This window comes from Rhinatrema bivittatum, chromosome 2, assembly GCF_901001135.1.
Source record: "Rhinatrema bivittatum chromosome 2, aRhiBiv1.1, whole genome shotgun sequence".
Classification (NCBI taxonomy): Eukaryota; Metazoa; Chordata; class Amphibia; order Gymnophiona; family Rhinatrematidae; genus Rhinatrema; species Rhinatrema bivittatum.
In genome coordinates this window covers 56,300,724-56,325,163 of record NC_042616.1, presented here as the reverse complement: position 1 = coordinate 56,325,163, position 24,440 = coordinate 56,300,724, and the positions used below count along the sequence as shown (strand labels likewise).

General features: G+C 44.0%; 1 protein-coding gene across 3 annotated transcripts in view; it reads right to left on the bottom strand.

Annotated features, from left to right (window-relative positions):
* SMARCC1 (SWI/SNF related, matrix associated, actin dependent regulator of chromatin subfamily c member 1) overlaps positions 1-24,440 on the bottom strand; it is a 557,827-nt gene that overhangs the window by 101,479 nt on the left and 431,908 nt on the right. For 2 of the 3 annotated variants that reach the window (XM_029588187.1, XM_029588189.1), the window contains one exon: positions 15,283-15,434. In XM_029588187.1, coding sequence (XP_029444047.1) covers positions 15,283-15,434 — 152 coding nt within the window. The remainder of the gene's footprint in view (positions 1-15,282; positions 15,435-24,440) is intronic. The other variant, XM_029588188.1, reaches the window with a different exon arrangement.

Genomic DNA, 24,440 nt, shown 5'->3' with positions numbered 1-24,440 from the left:
CAGACGATTGATGTTCCAGAGAGACTCCTCCGTATTCCAGCGCCCTTGTGCTGTCAGCTCCTGACAGTGAGCTCCCCAATCAAGGAGGTTCGCATCTGTTATCAGTACTGGCCAGTCCGGTGGTGCTAGGGAAACCCCCTTCCTTAGATGATCTGCCTGCAGCCACCACTGCAGCTGGGAGGAGACTTCCATCGACAGGAGGAGCCGAATATTCCTGAGACTGCGGGTTCCACAGAGACAGCAGGGAGTGCTGAAAAGGACGCATATGCGCGCCCTTGTCCACGGGACCACTTCCAGGGTCGCTGCCATTAAGCCAAGTACTTGTAGGTAGGACCATAGGGTCGGGCGCAGATTGTTCAGTAACAGTCAGAGATGTGTCATCAACTTCTGAATACATGCTTCCAGCAGGAAAACCTTGGTCTGCCTCATGTCGAACTCAATCCTAAGGTAGTCCAATGAATGAGCAGGCTTAACACTGTTCTTGGCCAGGTTCACCATCCAGTCGAGCTTCTGCAACAGGGTGATCACCTTGCGGTTCACTCTGCAGCTCTCTTCCAGTGACTTGGCTCGAAAAATTATGAGAAGTCAGAGGCATTTCCTATTTCTCCTTCCTCAACAGATAATTGGACTGGCCCTTTTCCATTAGCTCGGGCTGGCTCCTCTTTCTACTACTTGGGGATTAAAATTGCGTGATCGGTTGATGAACTTTATGCTTTAAATATTGACTCTGCTTTGAATATTAAAGCTCTCTTACAGAAATGGAAAGCCCGCCCCTCTCTCAGTTTTTGGTTGCTGTGCCCTAGTTAAAATGGTTATTCTCCCCAAACTATTATGTCCCCTGCAAATGCTACTGCTTTGGCTCAAGCCCTCCACTATCTGGTGCCTTCCGATCCATGGTTGGGTCCTTTGTGTGGTGCAACCGCCCAGCCCAAGTGAGTTTCAACATTCTTCAGTTAATATGTGCATGGGGTGGGGGTTGCTCTCCCTGACTTGCAAATTTACAATGTAGCGTGCCTTCTCTGTTCTGTACAAGAATGGGTTCCCATCGTCCAAAGTTCGATCTAGGCGGCCTGCTGGCTGATTGGACTACACCATATTCTGCGCTCAGCTTGGTTCACCTCAGCTCTGGCAGACTGCGCTCCTTGGGGGGGGTTTCTGGGTTCTGGCTCAGTGCAATGCACAAGGCTTGGAGGTGGTGGAGAGGGCTGCTGGGCAGAAGTGTAGCTGTCTCCCCCTTCTGCAATTCGTGGGTAACTCAGATTTTTTATCTGGTTTGAACTCCTCTGTGTTTCTGGAGTGGGCGCGCAGGGGGATACATTGTTTGGCACAGTTGACTGACCCGGAATCTAACTGTCTTTATTCTTTCAAACAATTAAGGGAGGAGTGGAAGATACAGAGGCCTCCCTTTTTCACCTACCTCCAAGCTCGTCATTATTGCTTTTCTGTAAGCCAAAACAACATTTCCCTTGTTATCCCCACAGACTCTGAAGATGGTTTTCTAGATACCTCGTCAAAATTCAATAAAATTGCTATCTGGGGTAAACAGATTCTCTCCGATCTGCCTGCCCGGGTGCTAAGTGGAATGTGGATCTGAATACTGAGATTTCCCTGCAATTGATGTCTTGTGCTTTCATATTAATGTATCAGCATTATCTTGCAGCTTCTATGCAGAAAATTCAATTTAAACTTTTACACAGAACCTATATTACCAGCGTCCGGGGCACCCTAATGAAACTATGGGAATCAGACTTCTGCTTAAAATGCCAAATGGCCCCGGGGATCTGTGTCATATGTTCACTGGTTTCTCTAAATTACAGCCTTTTTGGTGCCATGTCACCACCTATCTAAGACAGGTTACTTGGGTGTTCCATAACTTGGTCAGGGAAGTCTATGGGAGAAGCAGGACCTCATACCGCAGGGGGGGGGGGGGGGGCAGGCCAAAAAGGCCATCCTAGCCAATTGGAAGTCGGATGAGGCACCCTCTTTCACACAATGGAAAGTATTGTCTCACACTGCGCGCATGGAAGCATTTTGGAGAAGGAAGTTGACCTCTCAAAGCATTTAGAGCATTAAAAGGTTATTTTCTCTGTAGGCACAAGGTGTTTAAGAACATAAGAACATAAGAAATTGCCATGCTGCGTCAGACCAAGGATCCATCAAGCCCAGCATCCTGTTTCCAACAGAAGCCAAACTAGGCCACAAGAACTGGCAATTACCCTAACACCAAGAAGATCCCATGCTACTGATGCAATTAATAGCAGTGGCTATTCTCTAAATAAACTTGATTAATAGCCGTTAATGGACTTCTCCTCCAATAACTTATCCAAACCTTTTTTGAACCCAGCTACACTAACCACTAACCACATCCTCTGGCAACAAATTCCAGAGCTTAATTGTGCCATGAGTGAAAAAGAATTTTCTTAAATGTGCTATTTGCTAACTTCATGGAATGCCTCCTAGTCCTTCTATTATCCGAAAGTATAAATAACCGATTCACATCTACTCGTTCAAGACCTCTCAAGATCTTAAAGACCTCTATCATATCCCCCCATCAGCTGTCTCTTCTCCAAGCTGAACAGCCCTAACCTTCAGCCTTTCCTCATAGGGGAGCTGTTCGATCCCCTTCATCATTTTGGTTGCCCTTCTCTGTACCTTCTCCATCACAACTATATCTTTTTTAAGATGCGGCGACCAGAATTGTACACAATATTCAAGGTGCGGTCTCACCATGGAGTGATACAGAGGCATTATGACATTTTCCGTTTTATTAACCATTCCCCTCCTAATATTTCCTAACATTCTGTTTGCTTTTTTGACTGCTGCAGCACACTGAGCCGATGATTTTAAAGTATTATCCACTATGATGCCTAGATCTTTTTCCTGGGTGGTAGTTCCTAATATGGAACCTAACATAAGAACATGCCATACTGGGTCAGACCAAGGGTCCATCAAGCCCAACATCCTATTTCCAACAGTGGCCAATCCAGGCCATAAGAACCTGGCAAGTACCCCAAAACTAAGTCTATTCCATGCTACTGTTGCTAGTAATAGCAGTGGCTATTTTCTAAGTCAACTTAATTAATAGCACGTAATGCACTTCTCCTCCAAGAACTTATCAAATCCTTTTTTGAACCCAGCTACACTAACTGCACTAACCACATTCTCTGCAATAAATTCTAGAATTTAATTGTGCATTGAGTGAAAAAGAACTTTCTCCAATTAGTTTTAAATGTGCCACATGCTAACTTCATGGAGTGCCCACTAGTCTTTCTATTATCTGAAAGAGTAAATAACTGATTCACATTAACCTGTTCTAGACTTCTCATGATTTTAAACACCTCTATCATATCCCCCCTCAGCCATCTCTTCTCAAAGCTGAAAAGTCCTAACTTCATTAGTCTTTCCTCATAGGGGAGCTGTTCCATTCCCTTTATCATTTTGGTCGCCCTTTTCTGTACCTTCTCCATCGCAACTATATCTTTTTTGAGATGCGGCGACCAGAATTGTACACAGTATTCAAGGTGTGGTCTTCACCATGGAGCGATATAGAGGCATTATGACATTTTCCGTTTTATTCACCATTCCCTTTCTAATAATTCCCAACATTGTTTGCTTTTTTGACTGCTGCAGCACACTGAATAGATGATTTCAATGTGTTATCCGCTATGTCGCCTAGATCTCTTTCTTGGGTGGTGGCTCCTAATATGGAACCTAACATTGTGTTAACTATAGCATGGGTTATTTTTCCCTATATGCATCCCTATATGCATCACCTTGCACTTATCCACATTAAATTTCATCTGCCATTTGGATGCCCAATTTTCCAGTCTCAGAAGGTCTTCCTGCAATTTATCACAATCTGCTTGTGATAAAAATACTCTGAATAATTTTGTATCGTCCGCAAATTTGATAACCTCACTCGTACTCCTTTCCAGATAATTTATATATACATTGGAAAGCACCGGTCCAAGTACAGATCCTTGAGGCACTCCACTGTTTACCCTTTTCCACTGAGAAAATTGACCATTTAATCATTCTTTCAGTTTCCTGTCTTTTGACCAGTTTGTAATCCATGAAAGAACATTGCCTCCTATCCCATGACTTTTTTGTTTTCTTAGAAGCCTCTCATGAGGGACTTTGTCAAACGCCTTCTGAAAATCCAAATAAACTACATCTACTGGTTCACCTTTATCCAAATGTTTATTAACCCCTTCAAAAAATGAAGCAGATTTGTTAGGCAAGACTTCCCTTGGGTAAATCCATGTTGACTTTGTTCCATTAAACCATGTCTTTCTATATGCTCTATGATTTTGATCTTTAGAATCGTTTCCACTATTTTTCCCAGCACTGAAGTCAGGCTCACTGGTCTATAGTTACCCGGATCACCCCTGGAGCCCTTTTTAAATAGTGGGGGTTACATTGGCCACCCTCCAGTCTTCAGGTGCAATGGATGATTTTAATAGTAGGTTACAAATGTTAACTAATAGATCAGAAATTTCATTTTTTAGTTCCTTTAGTACCTTAGGATGCATATCATCCGATCCAGGTGATTTGCTACTCTTTAGTTTGTCAATCAGGCCTACTACATCTTCCCGTTTCACAGTGATTTGATTTAGTTCGTCTGACTCATCACCCTTGAAGACCATCTCCTGAACTGGTATCTCCCCAACATCCTCATTAGTAAACATTAGTAAAGACTCTACGTAATTCTCTACTTGTTCTTTTTATTTTCACTGTACTCGACTTGCTCAGCTTGGTTGCAGATGAATGCTGTCTTTGATGGGCGAGTGACTGTGTGAGAATGCAAGAGTGTATGTGGCGTGAATGTTTTTGTTCTCATAGGTTGATCCTGTTTTGGGAAGGGTTATTTTGAAAACTTTGGGTCCTTGTGATTTGTTCGTAACCAATGTGATGATATTTTCCTTGTATTTATCTCATGTCGTTACTTGTATGTCTTTCTTGTTCTTTTGACACAATAAAGACGAAGGAAAAAAAAAAAAAAAAAAAAAGAGTAGAGCTAAATGGTAAATTGTCCCAATGGAAAAAGGTGAATAATGGAGTGCCCCAGGGTTCTGTTCTGGGGCCGATGCTTTTTAATATATTTAAAAATGACCTGGAAATGGGAACAACAAGTGAGGTGATCAAATCTGCCGATGACACAAAATAATTCAAAGTTGTCAAATCATAAGAGGATTGTGAAACTGCAAGAAGATGTGGCAAAACTGGGAGACTTGACATGCAAAGGGCAAATGAAATTTAATGTAGACAAGTGCAAAGTGATTCACTTAGGGAAGAGTAACCCAAATTATAGCTATAAAATGCAAGGTTCCACATTAGGAGTCACCACTCAGGAAAAGGATCTAGGTGTCATCGTTGAAAATAAATTGAAATCTTCTGCTCATGTGCAGCAGCAGCAGTTAACAAAACAAATCGAATGTAAAGGATTATCAGAAAAGGAATGGAGAATAAGACAGAATATCATAATACCTCGGAATCACTCCATGGTGCAATCTCATCTTGAGCATTGGGTTCAGTTCTGGTCACTACATCTCAAGACAGATAAAGCAGAATTAGAAAAGGTACAGAGAAAGGGCGACCAATATGATAAAGGGGATGGAACAATTCCCCTATGAAGAAAGGAGGAGAGAAGAGACGGCTGAGGGGAGATATGATAGAGGTCTATAAAATGAGTGAAATGTAATGAGTATATGTTAATCAGTTGTTTACTTTTTCAAAAAGTACAAAGACCAAGGGACACACAATGAAACTTCTAGGTAATTCATTTAAAACTAATTAGAGAAAATATATATTTTACTCAACGCATAATTACACTCTGGAATTCGTTACCAGAGGATGTGGTGAAAGATATTAGGGCAAAGTTAATTATTTGGGAATATTATTTAGTGTGTTTGTGCCTTTAATAGTCAGAAAGGCAGTGAATAAACAAGTTAGACTGTTTGTATTTTTAAATAGTCAGTCAATAAGGTAGCTAGTAAGCAGTAGGTAGTGTGTTTATCTTTAAAAGTCTGCAGAACTGAGTTTTCTGCAGACTTTTAAAGAATTGAGTGTTTGTATTGAAAAAAAAACCAAAAACACACACACACACACAAAAATCCCCCCAAAAAGTAGCCAGAAGCTAGAAATAAGCTAGGAGCAGTGTATACCTAAGTAAAAAAGTTGAATAGTTCAGCTCAGTTACTCACCTTGGAAAGGTGTTGAGGTAGTGTGATTAGGTTTGACTAGAGACCAACATTTGTTAATCAAGAGAGCAGTGAGTCACTCTGGCTGACTAACTGAAGTTAGACTGTTGATAAAATGAGAAAAATTGTTAGAAAAAAACTGAAAGGAGCAGCTACAAAAGTAAAAAATGTCCAAGAGGTGTGGTCATTGTTAAAAAATACCATTCTGGAAGCACAGTCTAGATGTATTCCACACATTAAGAAAGTGGAAAGAAGGCAAAACGATTACCGGCATGGTTAAAAGGGGAGGTGAAAGAAGCTATTTTAGCCAAAAGATCTTCATTCAAAAATTGGAAGAAGGAACCAACAGAAGAAAATAGGATAAAGCATAAACGTTGGCAAGTTAAATGTAAGACATTGATAAGACAGGCTAAGAGAATTTGAAAAGAAGTTGGCTGTAGAGGCAAAAACTCACAGTAAAAACTTTTTAAAATATATCCGAAGCAGAAAGCCTGTGAGGGAGTCAGTTGGACCGTTAGATGATCGAGGGGTTAAAGGGGCACTTAGAGAAGATAAGGCCATCGCGGAAAGATTACATGATTTCTTTGCTTTGGTGTTTACTGAAGAGGATGTTGGGGAGGTACCCGTAATGGAGAAGGTTTTCATGGGTAATGATTCAGATGGACTGAATCAAATCACGGTGAACCTAGAAGATGTGGTAGGCCTGACTGACAAACTGAAGAGCAGTAAATCACCTGGACCGGATGGTATACACCCCAGAGTTCTGAAGGAACTAAAAAATGAAATTTCAGACCTATTAGTAAAAATTTGTAACCTATCATTAAAATCATCCATTGTACCTGAAGACTGGAGGATAGCTAATGTAACCCCAATATTTAAAAAGGGCTCCAGGGGCGATCAGGGAAACTACAGACCGGTTGGCCTGACTTCAGTGCCAGGAAAAATAGTGGAAAGTGTTCTAAACATCAAAATCACAGAACATATAGAAAGACATGGTTTAATGGAACAAAGTCAGCATGACTTTACCCAGGGCAAGTCTTGCCTCACAAATCTGCTTCACTTTTTTGAAGGAGTTAATAAACATGTGGATAAAGGTGAACCGGTAGACGTAGTCTATTTGGATTTTCAGAAGGCATTTGACAAAGTTCCTCATGAGAGGCTTCTAGGAAAAGTAAAAAGTCATAAGATAGGTGGCGATGTCCTTTCGTGGATTGCAAACTGGCTAAAAGACAGGAAACAGAGAGTAGGATTAAATGGGCAATTTTCTCAGTGGAAGGGAGTGGACAGTGGAGTGCCTCAGGGATCTGATTTGGGACCCTTACTTTTCAATATATTTATAAATGATCTGGAAAGAAATACGACGAGTGAGATAATAAAATTTTCAGATGACACAAAATTGTTCAGAGTAGTTAAATCACAAGCAGATTGTGATAAATTGCAGGAAGACCTTGTGAGACTGGAAAATTGGGCATCCAAATGGCAGATGAAATTTAATGTGGATAAGTGCAAGGTGATGCATATAGGGAAACATAACCCATGCTATAGTTACACAAAGTTGGGTTCCATATTAGGTGCTACAACCCAAGAAAGAGATCTAGGTGTCATAGTGGATAACCCATTGAAATCGTCGGTTCAGTGTGCTGTGGCAGTCAAAAAAGCAAACAGAAAGGGAATGGTGAATAAAACGGAAAATGTCATAATGCCTCTGTATCACTTCATGGTGAGACCGTACCTTGAATACTGTGTACAATTCTGGTCGCCGCATCTCAAAAAAGATATAATTGCGATGGAGAAGGTACAGAGAAGGGCTACCAAAATGATAAGGGGAATGGAACCGCTCCCCTATGAGGAAAGACTAAAGAGGTTAGAACTTTTCAGCTTGGAGAAGAGACGGCTGAGGGGGGATATGATAGAGATGTTTAAAATTATGAGAGGTCTAGAAGGGTGGATGTGAATCGGTTATTTACTCTTTCGGATAATAGAAAGACTAGGGGGCACTCCATGAAGTTAGCATGCGGCACATTTAAAACTAATCGGAGAAATTACTTTTTTACTCAACACACAATTAAACTCTGGAATTTGTTGCCAGAGGATGTGGTTAGTGCAGTTAGTATAGCTGTGTTTAAAAAAGGATTGGATAAGTTCTTGGAGGAGAGTCCATTACCTGCTATTAAGTTCACTTAGAGAATAGCCACTGCCATTAGCAATGGTTACATGGAATAGACTTAGTTTTTGGGTACTTGCCAGGTTCTTATGGCCTGGATTGGCCATTGTTGGAAACAGGATGCTGGGCTTGATGGACCCTTGGCCTGACCCAGTATGGCATTTTCTTATGTTCTTATAGTTGCATTTAAAAAAAGATATGGACAAGTTCCTAGAGGAAAAGTCCATTAACAGTTATTAAGGGAGAGTTGCAGAAATCTACTCATTTTTGGGATAAGCAGTTTGGAATCTATCTACCCCTTGGGATCCTGCCATGTATTTGTGACTTGGCTTGGCCACTCTTGGAAATAGGATACTGATATGATGGACTCTTGATCTGACCCAGTATGGCAAGCCTTATGTTCTTATATCTTCCCTTTCCTCTAGGGTATACATGCTTAGATCTTTAAGTCTGTCCCCATTTGCTTTAGAATGAAGATCACTGACCATTTTAGTAGCCATTCTCTGGACTGACTTTATCCTTTTTATATTCTTTTGAAGGTGCACTCTCCAGAATTGTACACAGTATTCCAAGATAGTTCTCACCAAGGAAGTATAGAGGGGCAATATTGCCTCCCTTTTTCTGCTGACCATTCCTTTCCCTATGCAGCCAAGCATCTTTCAGGCTTTTACCATTGCTTTATCCACCTGTTTGACCACCTTAAGATTATCAGATACTATTACCCCCAGATCCTTCTCTTCCTTTGTGCTTAGAAGAATTTCACCTCCAATACTACAGCTTTCCCTTGGGTTTTTGCATCCTAAATGCATTACTCTGCATTTTTTAGCATTAAATCTTAGCTGCCAGACCTTAGACCATGCCTCAAGCTTCACTAGATCCCTCCTCATATTTTCCACACTTTCCTGAATGTTCAGATTTTGGCAAAAAAGACAAACCTTTCCTGACAACCCTTCCATTATGTTGCTCATAAAAATGTTGAAAAGAACTGGTCCAAGGACTGATCCCTGAAGCACACCACTAGCAACACATCCCTCCTCGGAGAAAACTCCATTTTTGTTGCCTCCCACATAGCCAATTTCTAACTCAGTCATTCTAGGATCCATATAAAGGGTGCACAATTTGTGTGTTCTGTGCAGAACCGTGTCAAAGGCCTTGCTGAAATCAAAGTACATTACATCTAGCGTTCTCCCTTGAGCCAACTCTCTGGTTACCCAATCAAAGAAGTTGATCAGATTCATCTCACAAGATTTACCTTTGGTAAAACCATGCTGCCTTGGATCATGCAATCCATTGGAGTCCAAAAATTGCACTATTCCTCTGTTTTAGCAGTGATTCTATTAGTTTGCTCACCATAGAGGTCAGACTAATCAGCCTGTAGTTCCCAGCTTCCTTCTTACTTTCACTTTTATGAACAGGAACCATATCTGCCCTTTTCCAGTCCTCTGGAACTTCTCCAGACTCTAAAGAAGCATTGAAAAGGTCAGCCAGAGTTGCTGCCAGGACATCTCTAAGTTCCCTTAGAATCCTCGGATGTATCCCATCTGGTCCCATTGCATTATCTCCTTTAAGTTTAGTTAGCTCCTCACAAACACACTGTTCTGAAAATCAATTGAAGCTTACCTCACTTTCAGTCTTATTTGTATTTGTGTTATCTGGTTGTGCTCCAGGCCCTTCCACTGTGAACTGTATAGTTGATTTTGGTGTTTCCCCCCTCTTTATGTAGCCCAGTCACTTTCTCTCCCACTCAGAGATTATGTACATATACACACATACAGCAAGCTTTCAAACTTTTAGTGATGTGAAGTATCTGAAAGGCAATCATTAAATCCAGCAAAAATAATAAACATCCTGTGTAACTAATGCTAGATGTACTTTTAATTATGAAGGAAAATACGCCTACATTTTACAATTGTTTTTCATTTTAGAAGTGTTAATTACAGCATGTACTTGCAAACTGATTTTCAACTTCCATATTTGCTTAAAAAAATCTCACCCTTATATTATTCAACAAGACCCTGTTAATTTACTCTGAGAAGAGCAAATTAAATCCTATTTTTAGCTCCAAGCATCTGAAAGAAAAGGTTGCTGTTTATTCCTATTAAAATTGTTATTGTCTGCCTGACTGCATATCATAAAAAGTAAGAAATCAAAGGAAGAGAAGTAGGAAGATCAGTGAAAAAAGTAATGTCATGAGTATCTGTTGATCGTTCACTTTCAAACTTGACTATATAGGTATGGGCATATCTACTAAGTTACCTTTTCTTAGCTTTCTAGTTTAAAATCAATATTTACATGCAGTTACTGCACTGGGTAAGAGGTATAGTCTAGTGCAGAGGTTCCCAAAACTGTCCTGGGGGACCCCCAGCCAGTCAGGTTTTCCAGATATCCAAAATGAATATGCATGAGATAAAATTTGCATGCTATGGAGGTTGGTTTATCCACCATAATTGGTGTGGATAAACCAACCACCAGAAATTATGGTGGTTGGTTTATCCTATCTTGGATTGAGATTTATGGACTAGTATTTGGCACTCAGTACATTGTTGCATTTACAAGATTGTCTAAAAACGATATAAGCACTAGAATATAGTCTGATGCATACAAGTCATTTTTTCTATTCAGTAATGTAAAAAGGGAGTAAACTGAGCATATCTGATCAGTTTATACAGCAGTCACCTATACATTCAGTCTCACTTTCATAAACGATTAGGAGAATCTTTCATAAACGATTAGGAGATCTTAAAATGGAAAACTCATGCTAAAACTTCTAGAAGCTTTGCTATGTGTTTTATGCACTGCGAGGATCAGCAGAAAGCTCAGGGTTGAAGCACTCGCATTTACCTCTGTCTGTATCAACATCAGAACAAATCAGCTCCTCATCTGCAGTGAGTTGAGAAATACATCATCACAGAGACAGAAATATCGTTCAGATTACAAGAGGAAAGTGAAAAACCCCAGAAGTCCTCATTATGCATTGTAAAATGAGTTCTTAAAGCAGCACATTACATCACAGTGCTCCTTATGGTACTGGGAAGCCTTTTTTTTTTTAACCACACAAATTATTCTTGTGCAGCTGGGTGCTAATCAAAAAAAATATGCCATATGGCCCATGGGACTCAGATAGCTGTCAATCACAGCAATAGATGGGCCCTGCTCTCATCACAGCAAGTGTACTTCCTAATTCCCTCCAGTGCTGTCTTAACAGCAGAGGAAACCAAATAAAAGCTGAAACTGGAAGAGAGAAATTACTACTTACCTGATAATTTCCTTTTCTTTAGGACAGTCAGATTAATCCAGAACAAGTGGGTTATGCACCTCTACCAGCAGACGGAGATGGAGCAAAATGATGTCAGTGACATCAGCTTGCCAGAATTGTCTTCAAAAGCAACTGTGGACAGACTAGCAAAAATCATGATTAAAAACAAGTAACCATTTCAATACTCAGCCAACAGTCAACTCTGAGCACAGACAAGAATGTATAAACATTAGTCTAGGGTCAGGATTAACATCAGTAATCCCCATCACACAGTCACACAAGAGGACCATAATGCAAACATTTGACAGCCACAGGAGGGAAGCTGGATTCATCCAACTGTCTTAAAGAAAAGGAAATTAATCAGGTAAATAGTAATTTCTCACTTCTTAGCATCCAGTAAGATGAATCCAGAACAAGTGGGATGCACCCAAGCTACTCCCGAATAGGGTGGGAGGCTGCCCGCGGTCCAGTTAAAATAAAACCGCACGTGCAAAGGCTGCGTTCCTCCTGGACCTGCACATCCAGACGATAAAACCTGGAAAAGGTGCATAATGAGGACCACGTTACCGCTCGGCAATGTCAACAGGAGACAGCAACCTAACTTCCGCCCATGACACTACCTGAGCCCTAACCTAACTAGGTAACGGCTGGCCAGCATCAACGTATGCTGCAATGGCTATCGTAGCCCACAGGCCAGTTCTCCCTGTTTAGTACTGCCATGAAGAACAAACAAGCGATCTGTTTTCCGTAAAGGTTCAGTAATCTCCAGATACCAGATGATAGGTCTCTTGACATCCAAGGGTCGCAACAGATGATACTCCTCTACGTTCCTCTCTCTATCTAGGGACAGCAGGGAGATGGACTGATTCAAATGAAACTCTGTGACCACCTTCGTAAAAAAAAAGAAGAAACAAGTATACAGATGTATTGCCCCTGGGGTCACCCGGAGAAAAGGCTCCCAGCAAGACAAGACCCGCAGCTCTGAAACTCTCCACACAAACTGCCACAAGACACACCGTTTTCAAGGTCAGTAACCACAAGGACAGGCTACGCATCAGTTTAAACGCAGGATCCGCTCAGAAATCCAAGACCAAATTTAGATTCCATAAAGGTACTGGAAACTGCAAGGGAGGACGAAGATGTTTCAGGAAATGGGCCACATCAGGATGAGCCGATAAGGAACCACCATTCACCTGGCCCCTGGAGGGGGGAGGGCGGGGGAAGGAAAAGACAGTCAGGATTGGCATCATCATCCGTGCGATCCAGATCTCGACCCAGAGATCCTGCTACCACTCTAGTACTCCGGTGCTTAACAGAAGGCCCAGCCAAGGTTCCTACCTGCGCCTCTGCTATGGGAGTACTGGACAGGGCTGATGAATGCACCTGAAGAAAGATTGCAGCCCCTGAAAAAAAATCTTACTCATGAAAAAGTAGAAGTATCCAGACCAGGAAGTACCTGAGGAATACTCACTGAGCTACCATCCTCTGCTGAGGAACCAATTAGGGGAGTTCCAAAATCAGGCGCCCCACCTGAGTTGTCGTTACCCAAACCTACATCCGGCTGGGAAGAACTAGGCTGAGTGAAAGAGGAAGATAATTTGTGCCTCCAAAGCTGGCACAAATTAGTGAGCACTCTTGGCTGAGATGCCCAAATATTCAAGCAGTGCAAAGAGAAGGACACTAAGCTTTCCAAGGCATAAGTGCTATTAAGGCCGATAGTGCACTGAACAACGACTGGAATTGTGCGTCTAGCTGTTTGTTTGTTTGTTTTTTTTTTATATACACGTTGAATCTAAACGCACAAAATTATGTGTCCAACACTTAGGTGTCACAAAAAAACCTAAGTGCACAGTACAAGCTGTGTGCAGAAGCAAGCGTGTGGCCACTATGGTGGCGCTTAACAGTTTTTGGATGCACAGACTACAAGGCCCAACTGTGCATCCAAAAACTGGGGCGCACAAGCTGGACGCACACACTGGACCGTCAATCCTGTAGAGGGCAGTCTTACAAAGTGCGCGAAATGCTGTTGCGGCATACCTCGTGGTGTGCAACAAAAAGCCTTGGAGCGGGGCATAGCCTGTCAGGCTGCCCACGTTTCTCACCCTCCCACGGAGGGAGCAGGACGAACATCAGAACAGAGTGCCGAGCAGCGAGACTGGGGGAAGGAGGAAGCCATATACAACAAAAAAAAACCTCCTTAGTCTCTGGATAATTTTTTTTTTTAAACTTACTGGAGTTCAGACTTTTCTGGTTGAGTACAGAGACGGTCTCCGTCACCACCATGCTTGGCTTCCTGCACCCACTGCCTTTCAGCTGTTTAAGCAGCTAAGTCCAAGCCAGCTGAAAAACCAGCTACTGGACCAAGGCCCTCATCTGAGGGACCATGAAAATCACCTCAGGAATTCTCAACTGTGGGAGGGAGCATTTGGTATCACCACAGGAGAGCAGGGTGAAATTATTTCCTCAATTCTCCATTTTTTTTTTATTAAATGAAGCAATCCTCAGTGGGGAGATGCACCTCTACCATCTGCTGGAGACGGAGAATACTGGCAGTCACTACAGGGGTATATGTACTGTGATGTCAATTTGCTCCCTCTCCATCTGCTGGTAGAGGTGCATAACCCACTTGTTCTGGATTCATCTGACTGGACACTAAGAAACCAGGGTTAGCCCCAGCTGTCACTGAGGGTGGTCCAGGCTTCAAAGATCCTGCAATTGTCACACATAACTTTTTTTTCAAACAGGGAATTTCAGCTAATTTAAAAATTATTTAAAGTGGGCAATCTGGGCATTGGGCTTTGTACTGCCATATTCAAGATCCCTGTTTGATCCAAAACTCCCCGGACCAGATGGAAATGTGATAAAGGCAGTGTTATGAGCCCGGGGGTAGGGTGAAGGAGTCCTGGTCACTGTTTAAGGGTGACACCTTGTGGCCAGATTTAAGGTCCATGGATGCAGTGTTCCAGAAGGAGCTTTGTTGCATGACCCCTGGTCAAGGACAGGCACTGCAATAACCAGACTTGGCATGTTGGGTTATGTGGGGAGAGAGATAAAAACAGAAAATACCCATGTAGTTAGTTGCAAGTGATGGGCAAATGCTAAGCTTAGCTCTGACTAAGCTGAAGTACAAAAAGGAGGAGAAGGAAACTGCTGGGTCAAAATGCAACGATCAGCTGGGCAACAAGCTTTCGAAGTCTTCTGAATTTTTTTTTTAAATTTAAGCTGGTACATTTCAATATGAACTACCCAACCAAAGATAAGAGGCCATTAACAGCACTACAATACTTAGATTCTTCAAAATATTTGATGTCTCAATTGAATTCTTAGGTCACCTATTACTTACATTTTTGCTTTTTCAGGAACAAGATCAGCAGAAGAATTTAAATTGTCTTGAAAGCTTATGCACTAAATTCTCTTTAGCTGGTCTTTAAAAAAAGGTTTCATATCCTACTAAGGTTCTAGTTTTCTTCATGACTAAAATGGCTCCTAGAATTCTGAATTACAGTCTAAACATGAAAGACATCTGATTATGTCATACATTTTCTATGCAATGGCAAAGTCAACTCTGCTTCAGTGACCACAAATAAAAAGGCCTCACAGGTAAGCTATTAGAAAGGTAGTAAGAAGGGATGACCAGGAATATCACATATATACATACATACCTTTGCTTTGGTGGCCGCAGAGGCTAGAGCAGCAGCTGCAGCGGTTACCACGTTCCCTTCTGAAATATCATGTTCCATTTTCTTCTTCACCAGGATATTTTCCTTCTCCTTGGCCAAATCAACATTTTCCTTGTTCTCCTCTGCCTCTTCTTCTAAAGAGAGAGTAACATTTTAATTTTGAAGGACCAATGAGCTCATGTGGGGTCAGGTTCACTGTGTACTGACATAAACCTTAAATTCTACCCACCCCCATTTCAAAACAATCATTCTTAAAAGATTTTCATAACCATCCCCCCATTTTGTTCATTTAGCTATAGGCAGGATATCTTTACTACACACCCTCTAAGGCAGGGTTGGCCAATTCTGTTCCTCAAGAGGTACAAACAGGCCTGGTTTTCAGGATATTCATAATGAATATGCATGAGATGCATTTGCATACCATTGAGACAGTGTATACAAATCTGTCTCATGAATATTTATTCTGAATATCCAGAAATCCAGACTCATTTGTGACTCTTGAGGAAAGCAAAATTGCTTACCTTGTAAAAGTGTTATCCTAGGACAGCAGGATGTAGTCCTCACATATGGGTGACATCATTGATAGAGCCCTATTGTGGAAAACTGTCCAAGTTTCTAGAAACTTTTGACTGGCACTCTGAGCCCACTGAGTATGCCCAGCATGCCATGATATTCTCTGCCACAGGGGTCTCCCTTCAGTCTCATATGTAGCAATAAGCTTTAGCAAAAATAAAATAAAATCTATCGGACCCAACTCCGCGGGGTGGCGGGTGGGTTTCGTGAGGACTACATCCTGTTGTCCTGGGATAACACCTATTACAAGGTAAGCAATTTTGCTTTATCCCATTCAAGCAGGATGCTAGTCCTCACATATGGGTGATTAGCAAGCTAGAGGCTGAGTCATTTTGTAGTGAAGCAACACTGAAGTATTGTTGGTGAAAATGAGGCAGCCGAAAATCACAGCAGGTTGGATGTAGAAGGAGTTGGGATTATACTGGAAACAAGTTCATTAAGACAGATTGTCCGTAGGCTGAATCTTGTTGTCCTTCTTTGTCTAAACCAGTGGTTCTCAACCTTTTTTTGGCCGGGACACACCTGACAAATGGTTCTCATATGCGTGACACACTGAACATGTGATCATCACGGGGCTAAGTGTAAACATGCACTCTGCATCCACAGGAATCTCTTCAACCCTCAGCAATGAGTGCAGAGCAGATCTAGGGCATAACCCGTACAACTCACCATACAAAAAAAAGATATTCTGGTTCTGATGACATCTCAGTAAAAGCAAAACAAACTCCCTTTACTACCAGGCACAATAGCCTTCCTTATGAAAAGACAGTAATTTACCACTAATGCATATCCTATTGAGAAAACACATCAAATAAGATTGATACAAATGCCTACATGCTAGTAAAATACCTCACCTCGGTCACACACCCAGAACTGACCTTCACCAAGTACAGAAAAAACACAAATTATAAATATGGAGACAGAAACTGGAACGGAAAACCAAAAAAGCCACTCTGCATACAGTGCGAACCTGGAGAAATGGAAAGAGAAATATAGCACCTAACAGACTCAGGATTTGCAATAATGCACACAAACTAACCTGCACAAAGTTACACCTGTATTACGGAACACACGCAAACAGTAACAACCCTATCTAAGAAATACAACTATTAAACCAGGCCCTAAACACTAAAACATTTCCTATTGGGAAAACAGAATAAGCCAAGCTGCTACAGAGCCCCACACTGAAATCATTGTAAAGTTATACCAAAAATGTTACAAAGCAGCTGCTGAACAAAATAATATTCAATTAAATACTCATAAAAATTATTAAAACATGTCCAAATATCAATAAAATATTTCAAAACAGCAGACATCGCATAATACCCAATAATTAAAATGGCAGTCAATCAAGAAAAATAAATTTAAAAAGCCACCTTTACTTACCTTCTCCAGCAACTCTCCTACTCCTTTCCCTTCCAGGCCAATAGCACTAACCAGAAGCAGCAAGGGCTGCTGAAGCTCTGTCCTCAATCTTCTTCCTTAGCACCCACAACCAGTCACTCACAACACACACACCCCCAATTAGACCCCACGACCAGTCTCGGTCTCTTTCACACCAGTCATCTTCCTGACCAGTTTCTCTCTCTCACACAGAAACACATCACCTCCCTGACCAGTCTCGCTCTCTCAATCACACTCATGTTCTCTTATATACAAGTTCTCAATCACACACAAAAGCTCTTACACCCATTCACACCAGCTCTCACCCAGGCTTCCATTCACACCCCTACACACAAGCTCTCACCCAAGCACCCATTCACACCCAATGACACAAGCTCTCACCCAGGTACCCATTCACACCCACAGACACAAGCTCTCACCCAAGTACCCATTCACACCCTCCGACACAAGCTCTCCCCCAGGCACCCATTCACACCCTCAGACACAAGCTCTCCCCCAGGCACCCATTCACACCCTCCGACACAAGCTCTCACCCAGGCACCCATTCACACCCTCCGACACAAGCTCTCACCCAGGCACCCATTCACACCCTCAGACACAAGCTCTCACCCAGGCACCCATTCACACCCACAGACACAAGCTCTCACCCAGACATCCATTCACACCCACAGACACAAGCTCTCACCCAGGCCCCCATTCACACACAAGCTCTCACCCAGGCCCCCATTCACACACAAGCTCTCACCCAGGCCCCCATTCACACACAGACACATCAGCTCTCACCAAAAATAATTTCTTCCTTCATTGCAGGGATGGGCTCCGGTTCCGCCGTTGCTTTAATCCGGCGGGCCTTCTTTTTTCGGCGCCACAGGGATGGGCGCCTCAGTCAGAGGTCGGGTTTTCCTCTTCACCGCTACGGGGCTGGGCTCCCGTAGCGGCCTTGCACCGTTGGGGTCGGGTTTTCCTCTTCACCGCCACGGGGATGGGCTCCCGTAGCGGCCTTGCACCGTCGGGGTCGGGTTTTCTCTTCACCGCTACGGGGATGGGCTCCCGTAGCGGCCTTGCACCGTCGGGGTCGGGTTTTCCTCTTCACCGCTACGGGGATGGGCTCCCGTAGCGGCCTTGCACCGTCGGGGTCGGGTTTTCTCTTCACCGCTACGGGGCTGGGCTCCCGTAGCGGCCTTGCACCGTCGGGGTCGGGTTTTCTCTTCACCGCTACGGGGCTGGGCTCCCATAGCGGCCTTGCCCCGTCGGGGTCGGGTTTTCCTCTTCACCGCTACGGGGCTGGGCTCCCGTAGCGGCCTTGCACCGTCGGGGTCGGGTTTTCCTCTTCACCGCTACGGGGCTGGGCTCCCGTAGCGGCCTTGCACCGTCGGGGTCGGGTTTTCCTCTTCACCGCTACGGGGATGGGCTCCCGTAGCAGCCTTGCTTCGTCGGGGTCCTACACTGCTATTCCTCCCACCCCACTCCCGGGCAGTGCCATGCCTGCCTCACCGGCCAATCAAAGGCTTCCTCCCTTCTTCCTACTCCCACTGGCAGGTGGCAGGGAGGAGGCTTCCGATTGGCCTGCGCGGGGGAAGGCAAAATGAAGGAGGCTTCCCATTGGGCAGTGGGGGTAGGAAGAAAGGAGGCTTTCAATTGGACCGCGGGGGCTGGAAAAAGGGAGAAGGAAAGTACAATGGGGCAGTGGGACACCGGGAGACGCGACACACCTGCCGGTGTTTGGCGACACACTAGTGTGTCGCGACACACCGGTTGAGAAGCCCTGGTCTAAACAGTAATGAGCTGCAAAGGTGTGAAGAGAACTTTACATATGTCAAGAATTGGCACTGAACGATAGTGGCTACTGAGGTTGACATTGCTCTTACTGAATGTGCCTTTACTCGCCCTTGGAGAGGAAGGCCTGCTTTTTCATAGCAGAACTGTATACAATCTGCTAGCCAGTTGGAGGAGAGTGTGTTTTCCCACTGCTTTACCCGGTTTGTTTGGATCAAAGGAAACAAAGAGCTGATTGGATTTCCTATTGACTGCAGTGCGGTCTAAGTAATATGCTAGCGTACGCTTACAGTCCAAGGTATGTAAGGCCAGTTCCCCTTGGTGAGAATGAGGCCTTGGAAAGAAAGTGGACAAAACTATGGACTTTGGGAAGGAATTTTGGATGTGTATGGACTTTGGGAAGGAATTTTGGATGTGTATGGAGAACCACTCTGTCATGTAGGAATTTTGTATAGGGTGAGTACGTGACAAGGCTTGTAACTCACTAACCCTTCCAGCCGATGTAATGGCTATAAGGAAGATAGTCTTCCATGTGAGAAATTTAAGATCACAGGAATTCATGGGTTCAAAAGGAGAACGCATGAGTCTTGTTAAGACCAGATTCAGGTCCCATTCTGTGACAGGTGGCTGAATTGGTGTATTAAGGTGAATTAAGCCTCTCATAAATCTACTGACAAGAGGATGTATGGATATTGGTGCATCTCCCATCTTGTTATGGTAAGCTGAGATTGCATTTAAATGTATTCTTACAGATGATGTCTGGAGACCAGAATCTGAAAGATGGCATAAGTAGTCTAGTAGAGAAGTTGTGGGGCAGGAGAAAGGGTCAATGTTCTTTGCTGTGCACTACAAGGTAAACCTTTTCCATTTCAAAGAATAGTTTTTCCGTGTTGAAGGTTTACGTGAAGCTATAAGCACTTGAGAGACATTGGTTGAAAGATTGAGTGGTTGTAAGATCAAGCTTTCAACATCCATGCTGTCAGGGATAGGGATTGAAGGTTGGGATGGCGCAACCGACCCTGATCCTGAGTTATGAGAGTGGGAGCTACACCCAGGCGAATTGGATCGCTGATCGAGAGGTCTAGGAGTATGGGAAACCATACTTGTCAAGGCCAATATGGGGCTATGAGTATCATGGACCCCTTGTCCTGTTGTAGCTTCACTAGAGTTTTGGTTATGAGCGGTATTGGAGGATACGCGTATAGTAGGCCTGAGTTCCAAGGGCAAGCAAAGGCGTCCTTGGCTGGTTGGTGTTTCTGTCTGTGCAGAGCGCAGAATTTGTCCACTTTGTGATTCAGGTGTGATGCAAAGAGGTCTATTGTTGGTTTCCCCCAATGTTGAAATATCCTGGTCGCTACTAAGGGATCCAGGGACCACTCGTGTGGTTGGAATTGACGACTGAGGCGATCTGCCACTACGTTGTGAATGCCTGCCAGATAAGTGGCCCGGAAAAACATTGAGTGTGTTAGGGCCCAGTTCCAAATCTGTGTGGCTTCTTGACAAAGGAGATACAAGCCGGTACCTCCTTGTTTGTTCAGGTACCACATGGCTACTGTATTGTCCGTTTGAATGAGAACAGTCTTGTATGAAAGGCAGTCCTTGAATTCATGCAGAGCATAACGTATAGCTCGAAGTTCCAAGAAATTGATATGAAATGTTGCTTCGAGTTTTGTCCAAGTACCTTGGGTTTGGAGATTGTCTATGTGAGCTCCCGAACCTAAGGTTGATGCATCTGTAGTTTACGTTATCTGTGGGACTGGTTGTTGGAAGGGCAGGCCCTTGCGCAAGTTGTCCTTCTTCGCCCACCAAAGTAGAGATGAACGCAGCTGGTGGGTTACTTGAATTGGAGAGGACAGTGGTTGAATGGCTTGGATCCATTGTGATCTTAAAGTCCATTGGGTTATTCTCATGGCTAGTCTTGCCATAGGAGTGACATGAACTGTGAAGGCCATGTGGCCTAGTAAGGTCAGAAATTGATGAGCTGTTGCTTGTTTCTTCGAGTGTAGCGAGTTTGCCAATAGGGAAAGTGTCTCTGCCCGATCGTCGGGTAGAAAGGCTTTTGAGAGGATGGTGTTCAATTCTGATCCGATGAATTGAAGCAGGTGAAATGGAATGAGATGGGACTTTTGATAATTGATGAGAAACCCCATGGAATGAAGTAGAGCAATTGTTCGGTTGAGAGAAGTTAGTGCTCCTTGTTGAGATTGACTCCTGATCAGCCAGTCGTCCAGATAAGGGAAGACGTGGACACTTTCCTTGTGTAAGTGTGCTGCTATTACTGCCAGGCATATGGTGAATACTCTGGGAGCTGAAGCGAGTCCGAATGGTAGTACTCTGTACGGGAAATGTTGGTGACCCACCAGGAAGCGCAGATACTTGCGATGAGGAGGGAATATTGGAATGTGAGCGTAAGAGTCTTGTAGATCCAGAGAACAAAGCCAATCTCCTGTTTGAAGGAGTGGAAGCATGGTGCCTAGAGAAACCATCCTGAACTTTTCTTTCTTCAGAAATTTGTTGAAATTTCTGAGGTCTAGGATGGGACGTAGGCCTCCGGTTTTCTTTGGAATGAGGAAATAACGGGAGTAGAATCCTCTGCCCTGCTGAGTCCAGGGCACGGACTCTACGGCTCTGGCTCTCAGAAGGGTGGATAATTCTGCTTGTAGTTGAATTATGTGATTTTCGCTTAGTGGAAGAGGTCTTGGAGGAGAATCTCTTGGAATTGAGACAAAATTGAGTTGGTAACCTCGAGATATTATTGAGAGTACCCATTGGTCTGTTGTTATTTGTAGCCAATGGTTGTAAAAGGAGGAAACTCGGCCTCCTACTGGCAGGTCCAGTGTTGGGTTGTGGAGATGGCTTTGGTCTCTGGTGATGGCCACAAAAACCTGCAGCCGGTCCCGTCTGCGGTGGAAGTTGAGGCCTAGCAGGTCTAGGTTGTCTGGGCTGAGATCTTTGCTGTGGACGAGAAGATCTGCCCCTTGATGCTGGAGGGTAATAACGCCTCTGCCTGTAGAAAGGCCTTCGAGATTCCTTCCTTGGAGGACAGCGAGATGATGCAGCAGAATCTTGCGGAACGGACGACAGTTGGCGCAAGGTTTCCATATGTTCTTTCAACTAGGTCACAGCATCCTGTACTTTTGAGCCAAAGAGGTTATCACCTACGCATGGCAAATCAACCAGTTTTTCCTGGACCTCAGGCCTGAGGTCAGAGGCCTTCAACCATGCCCAGCGACGTGCACTTATTCCTGAGGCCACTACTCTGGAAGCAGTTTCAAAATTGTCGTAAGCGGCTCGGACTTCGTGCTTACCAGCTTCAAGCCCTTTATGTATTATGGCTTGAGCTGCTTCTTGGTATTGCTGAGACAGGGAACTGGAAAGCTCTTGCATCTTTTTCCACAGATTCTTCTGGTATTGTGTCATGTATAGCTGATATGACGCAATTCTTGAATTGAGCATGGCCCCCTGATACACTTTCCTGCCCAAGGAGTCCAGGAATCTGTGATCCTTCCCAGGAGGAGTGGAAGAATGAGGTCTTATTCTTTTAGACTTCTTCTGTGCAGACTCAATAACAACTGATTGATGTGGCAGTTGAGATTTTTGGTATCCAGGGACATTTTGAACTAAATAAGTGGTGTCCACTCTCTTATTAATGGATGGTACTGAGCATGGATGCTCCCAGAGTCTATGCTGTAATTCCAACAGTACTTCGTGGACAGGGATGGCCAAGACTTCTTTTGGAGGGTCCATGAACTGCAGGATTTCCGAAGTTTGTCATCTTGTGTCCTCTTCAGATACCAAGGTAAATGGTATGGTGCCTGCCATATCCTTAACAAAATTAGTGAAGGATAAATCTTACGGTGGGGATTTCTTCCTTCCGGAAGAGGAGAAGGGTCAGACATAAAACTCTCAGAAGTATCCGAATGTTTGTCCTCCCAGGAATCGTATGGGTCTTCTCTACATGGAGAAGTGGGAGAAGACCTTGGTGGTCGAAAAAGCCCTGAAGGACTTGGCTGTGGATCAGGGACTTCTTCATGTGGTTTGGCTGGAACCGGTTTCGGTGGTAGAGCACCGACGATTGCATTGAATCTGTTCATTAGAAGTTGAAACACTAATTCTGGCTGTGCTGGGGCCCCAGGCACTGGCAACGACAGGACTGGTTCCGGCATTGGGCCAGGCATCGGCGTCGACGGCTGCTTCGGTGTCGGTGCAGGTAGTGGCTTCGGTATAGATACCGGCATCGGTGCAGGCACCGGCATCGGAAGGAGCGCCAGCATTGGTGAAGGCACCGGCATCGACGTCGGCGAGGGCATCGATGGTCCTGCAACGCTTGAAGCACCGCTGGACGGATAAAATCTGTCAATTCCTCCGTGATAGCTAGTGCAGGCAGAGCAGCTACACGTGGTGGCGGTGGAGGTGTTGGTCCTTCCACAGGGCCCTGTGGAGGTTCGATGGTCGGCGCATCGAAAGAAGGTGAAGGCCTTGGCGTTGAAGGCCTCGGTATTTCTTGAAGGCGAGGTCGTTTTGCAGTCGATTTCTCTGGGGAGAGAAGTGCCTCTGGGATCGATGGATGACTGTGCCGATGGCGATGCTTTGGTCGATGTTCTGCCGCTGACCTCATCAACGCCACGGATGGGGTCGGCGATGAACGATCCCCCGAGCCTTCCGGTTGACGTTTTTTGAGGATTAAACGTTTTGAAACTCCGGCTGGAGATGATTGAGTGGACGTCGATGGGGAAGGCAAAAGTTGTAGATGGAATAAGTGTTCCATCTTTTCTTGTCGGGCCTTTCGGCCCTTCGCGGTCATTTCAGCACACTTGGGACATGATGTCACATCGTGTGTTTGACCTAAACAAAGGACACACTCGAGGTGTGGATCTATAATGGACATAGTCCGATTACAGTTGAGACATTTTTTAAATCCCGTGGCCATATTTTCGTCGACAGCCATCGATGAAAATGAGAAGAAAAAATATTTTTACTCAAGAGAGTAAAAATGAGAGAAAAAGTACTCACCGGCTTGTGGTTAACACGGGAGACCCCGATATGGGAGAGAAATAATTGTTTTTAAATCTGATTTTTAGTCAGACAGTATGGGAGAAAACTCACACAGGCTCCTGCTCCGCGATGCCAACAGCAGCGCGGAAAAATGAAGACTGAAGGGAGACTCCTGTGGCAGAGAATATCATGGCATGCTGGGCATGCTCAGTGGGCTCAGAGTGCCAGTCAAATGTTTCTAGAAACTTTGACAAAATTTTCTGCAATAGGGCTCCATCAATGATGTCATCCATATGTGAGGACTAGCAACCTGCTTGTCCTGGGATAATGGCTTTTCAGCATCCACATACGCAGCCGTGACTACCTCCTTAATCCAGCAAGCTATGGTAGCC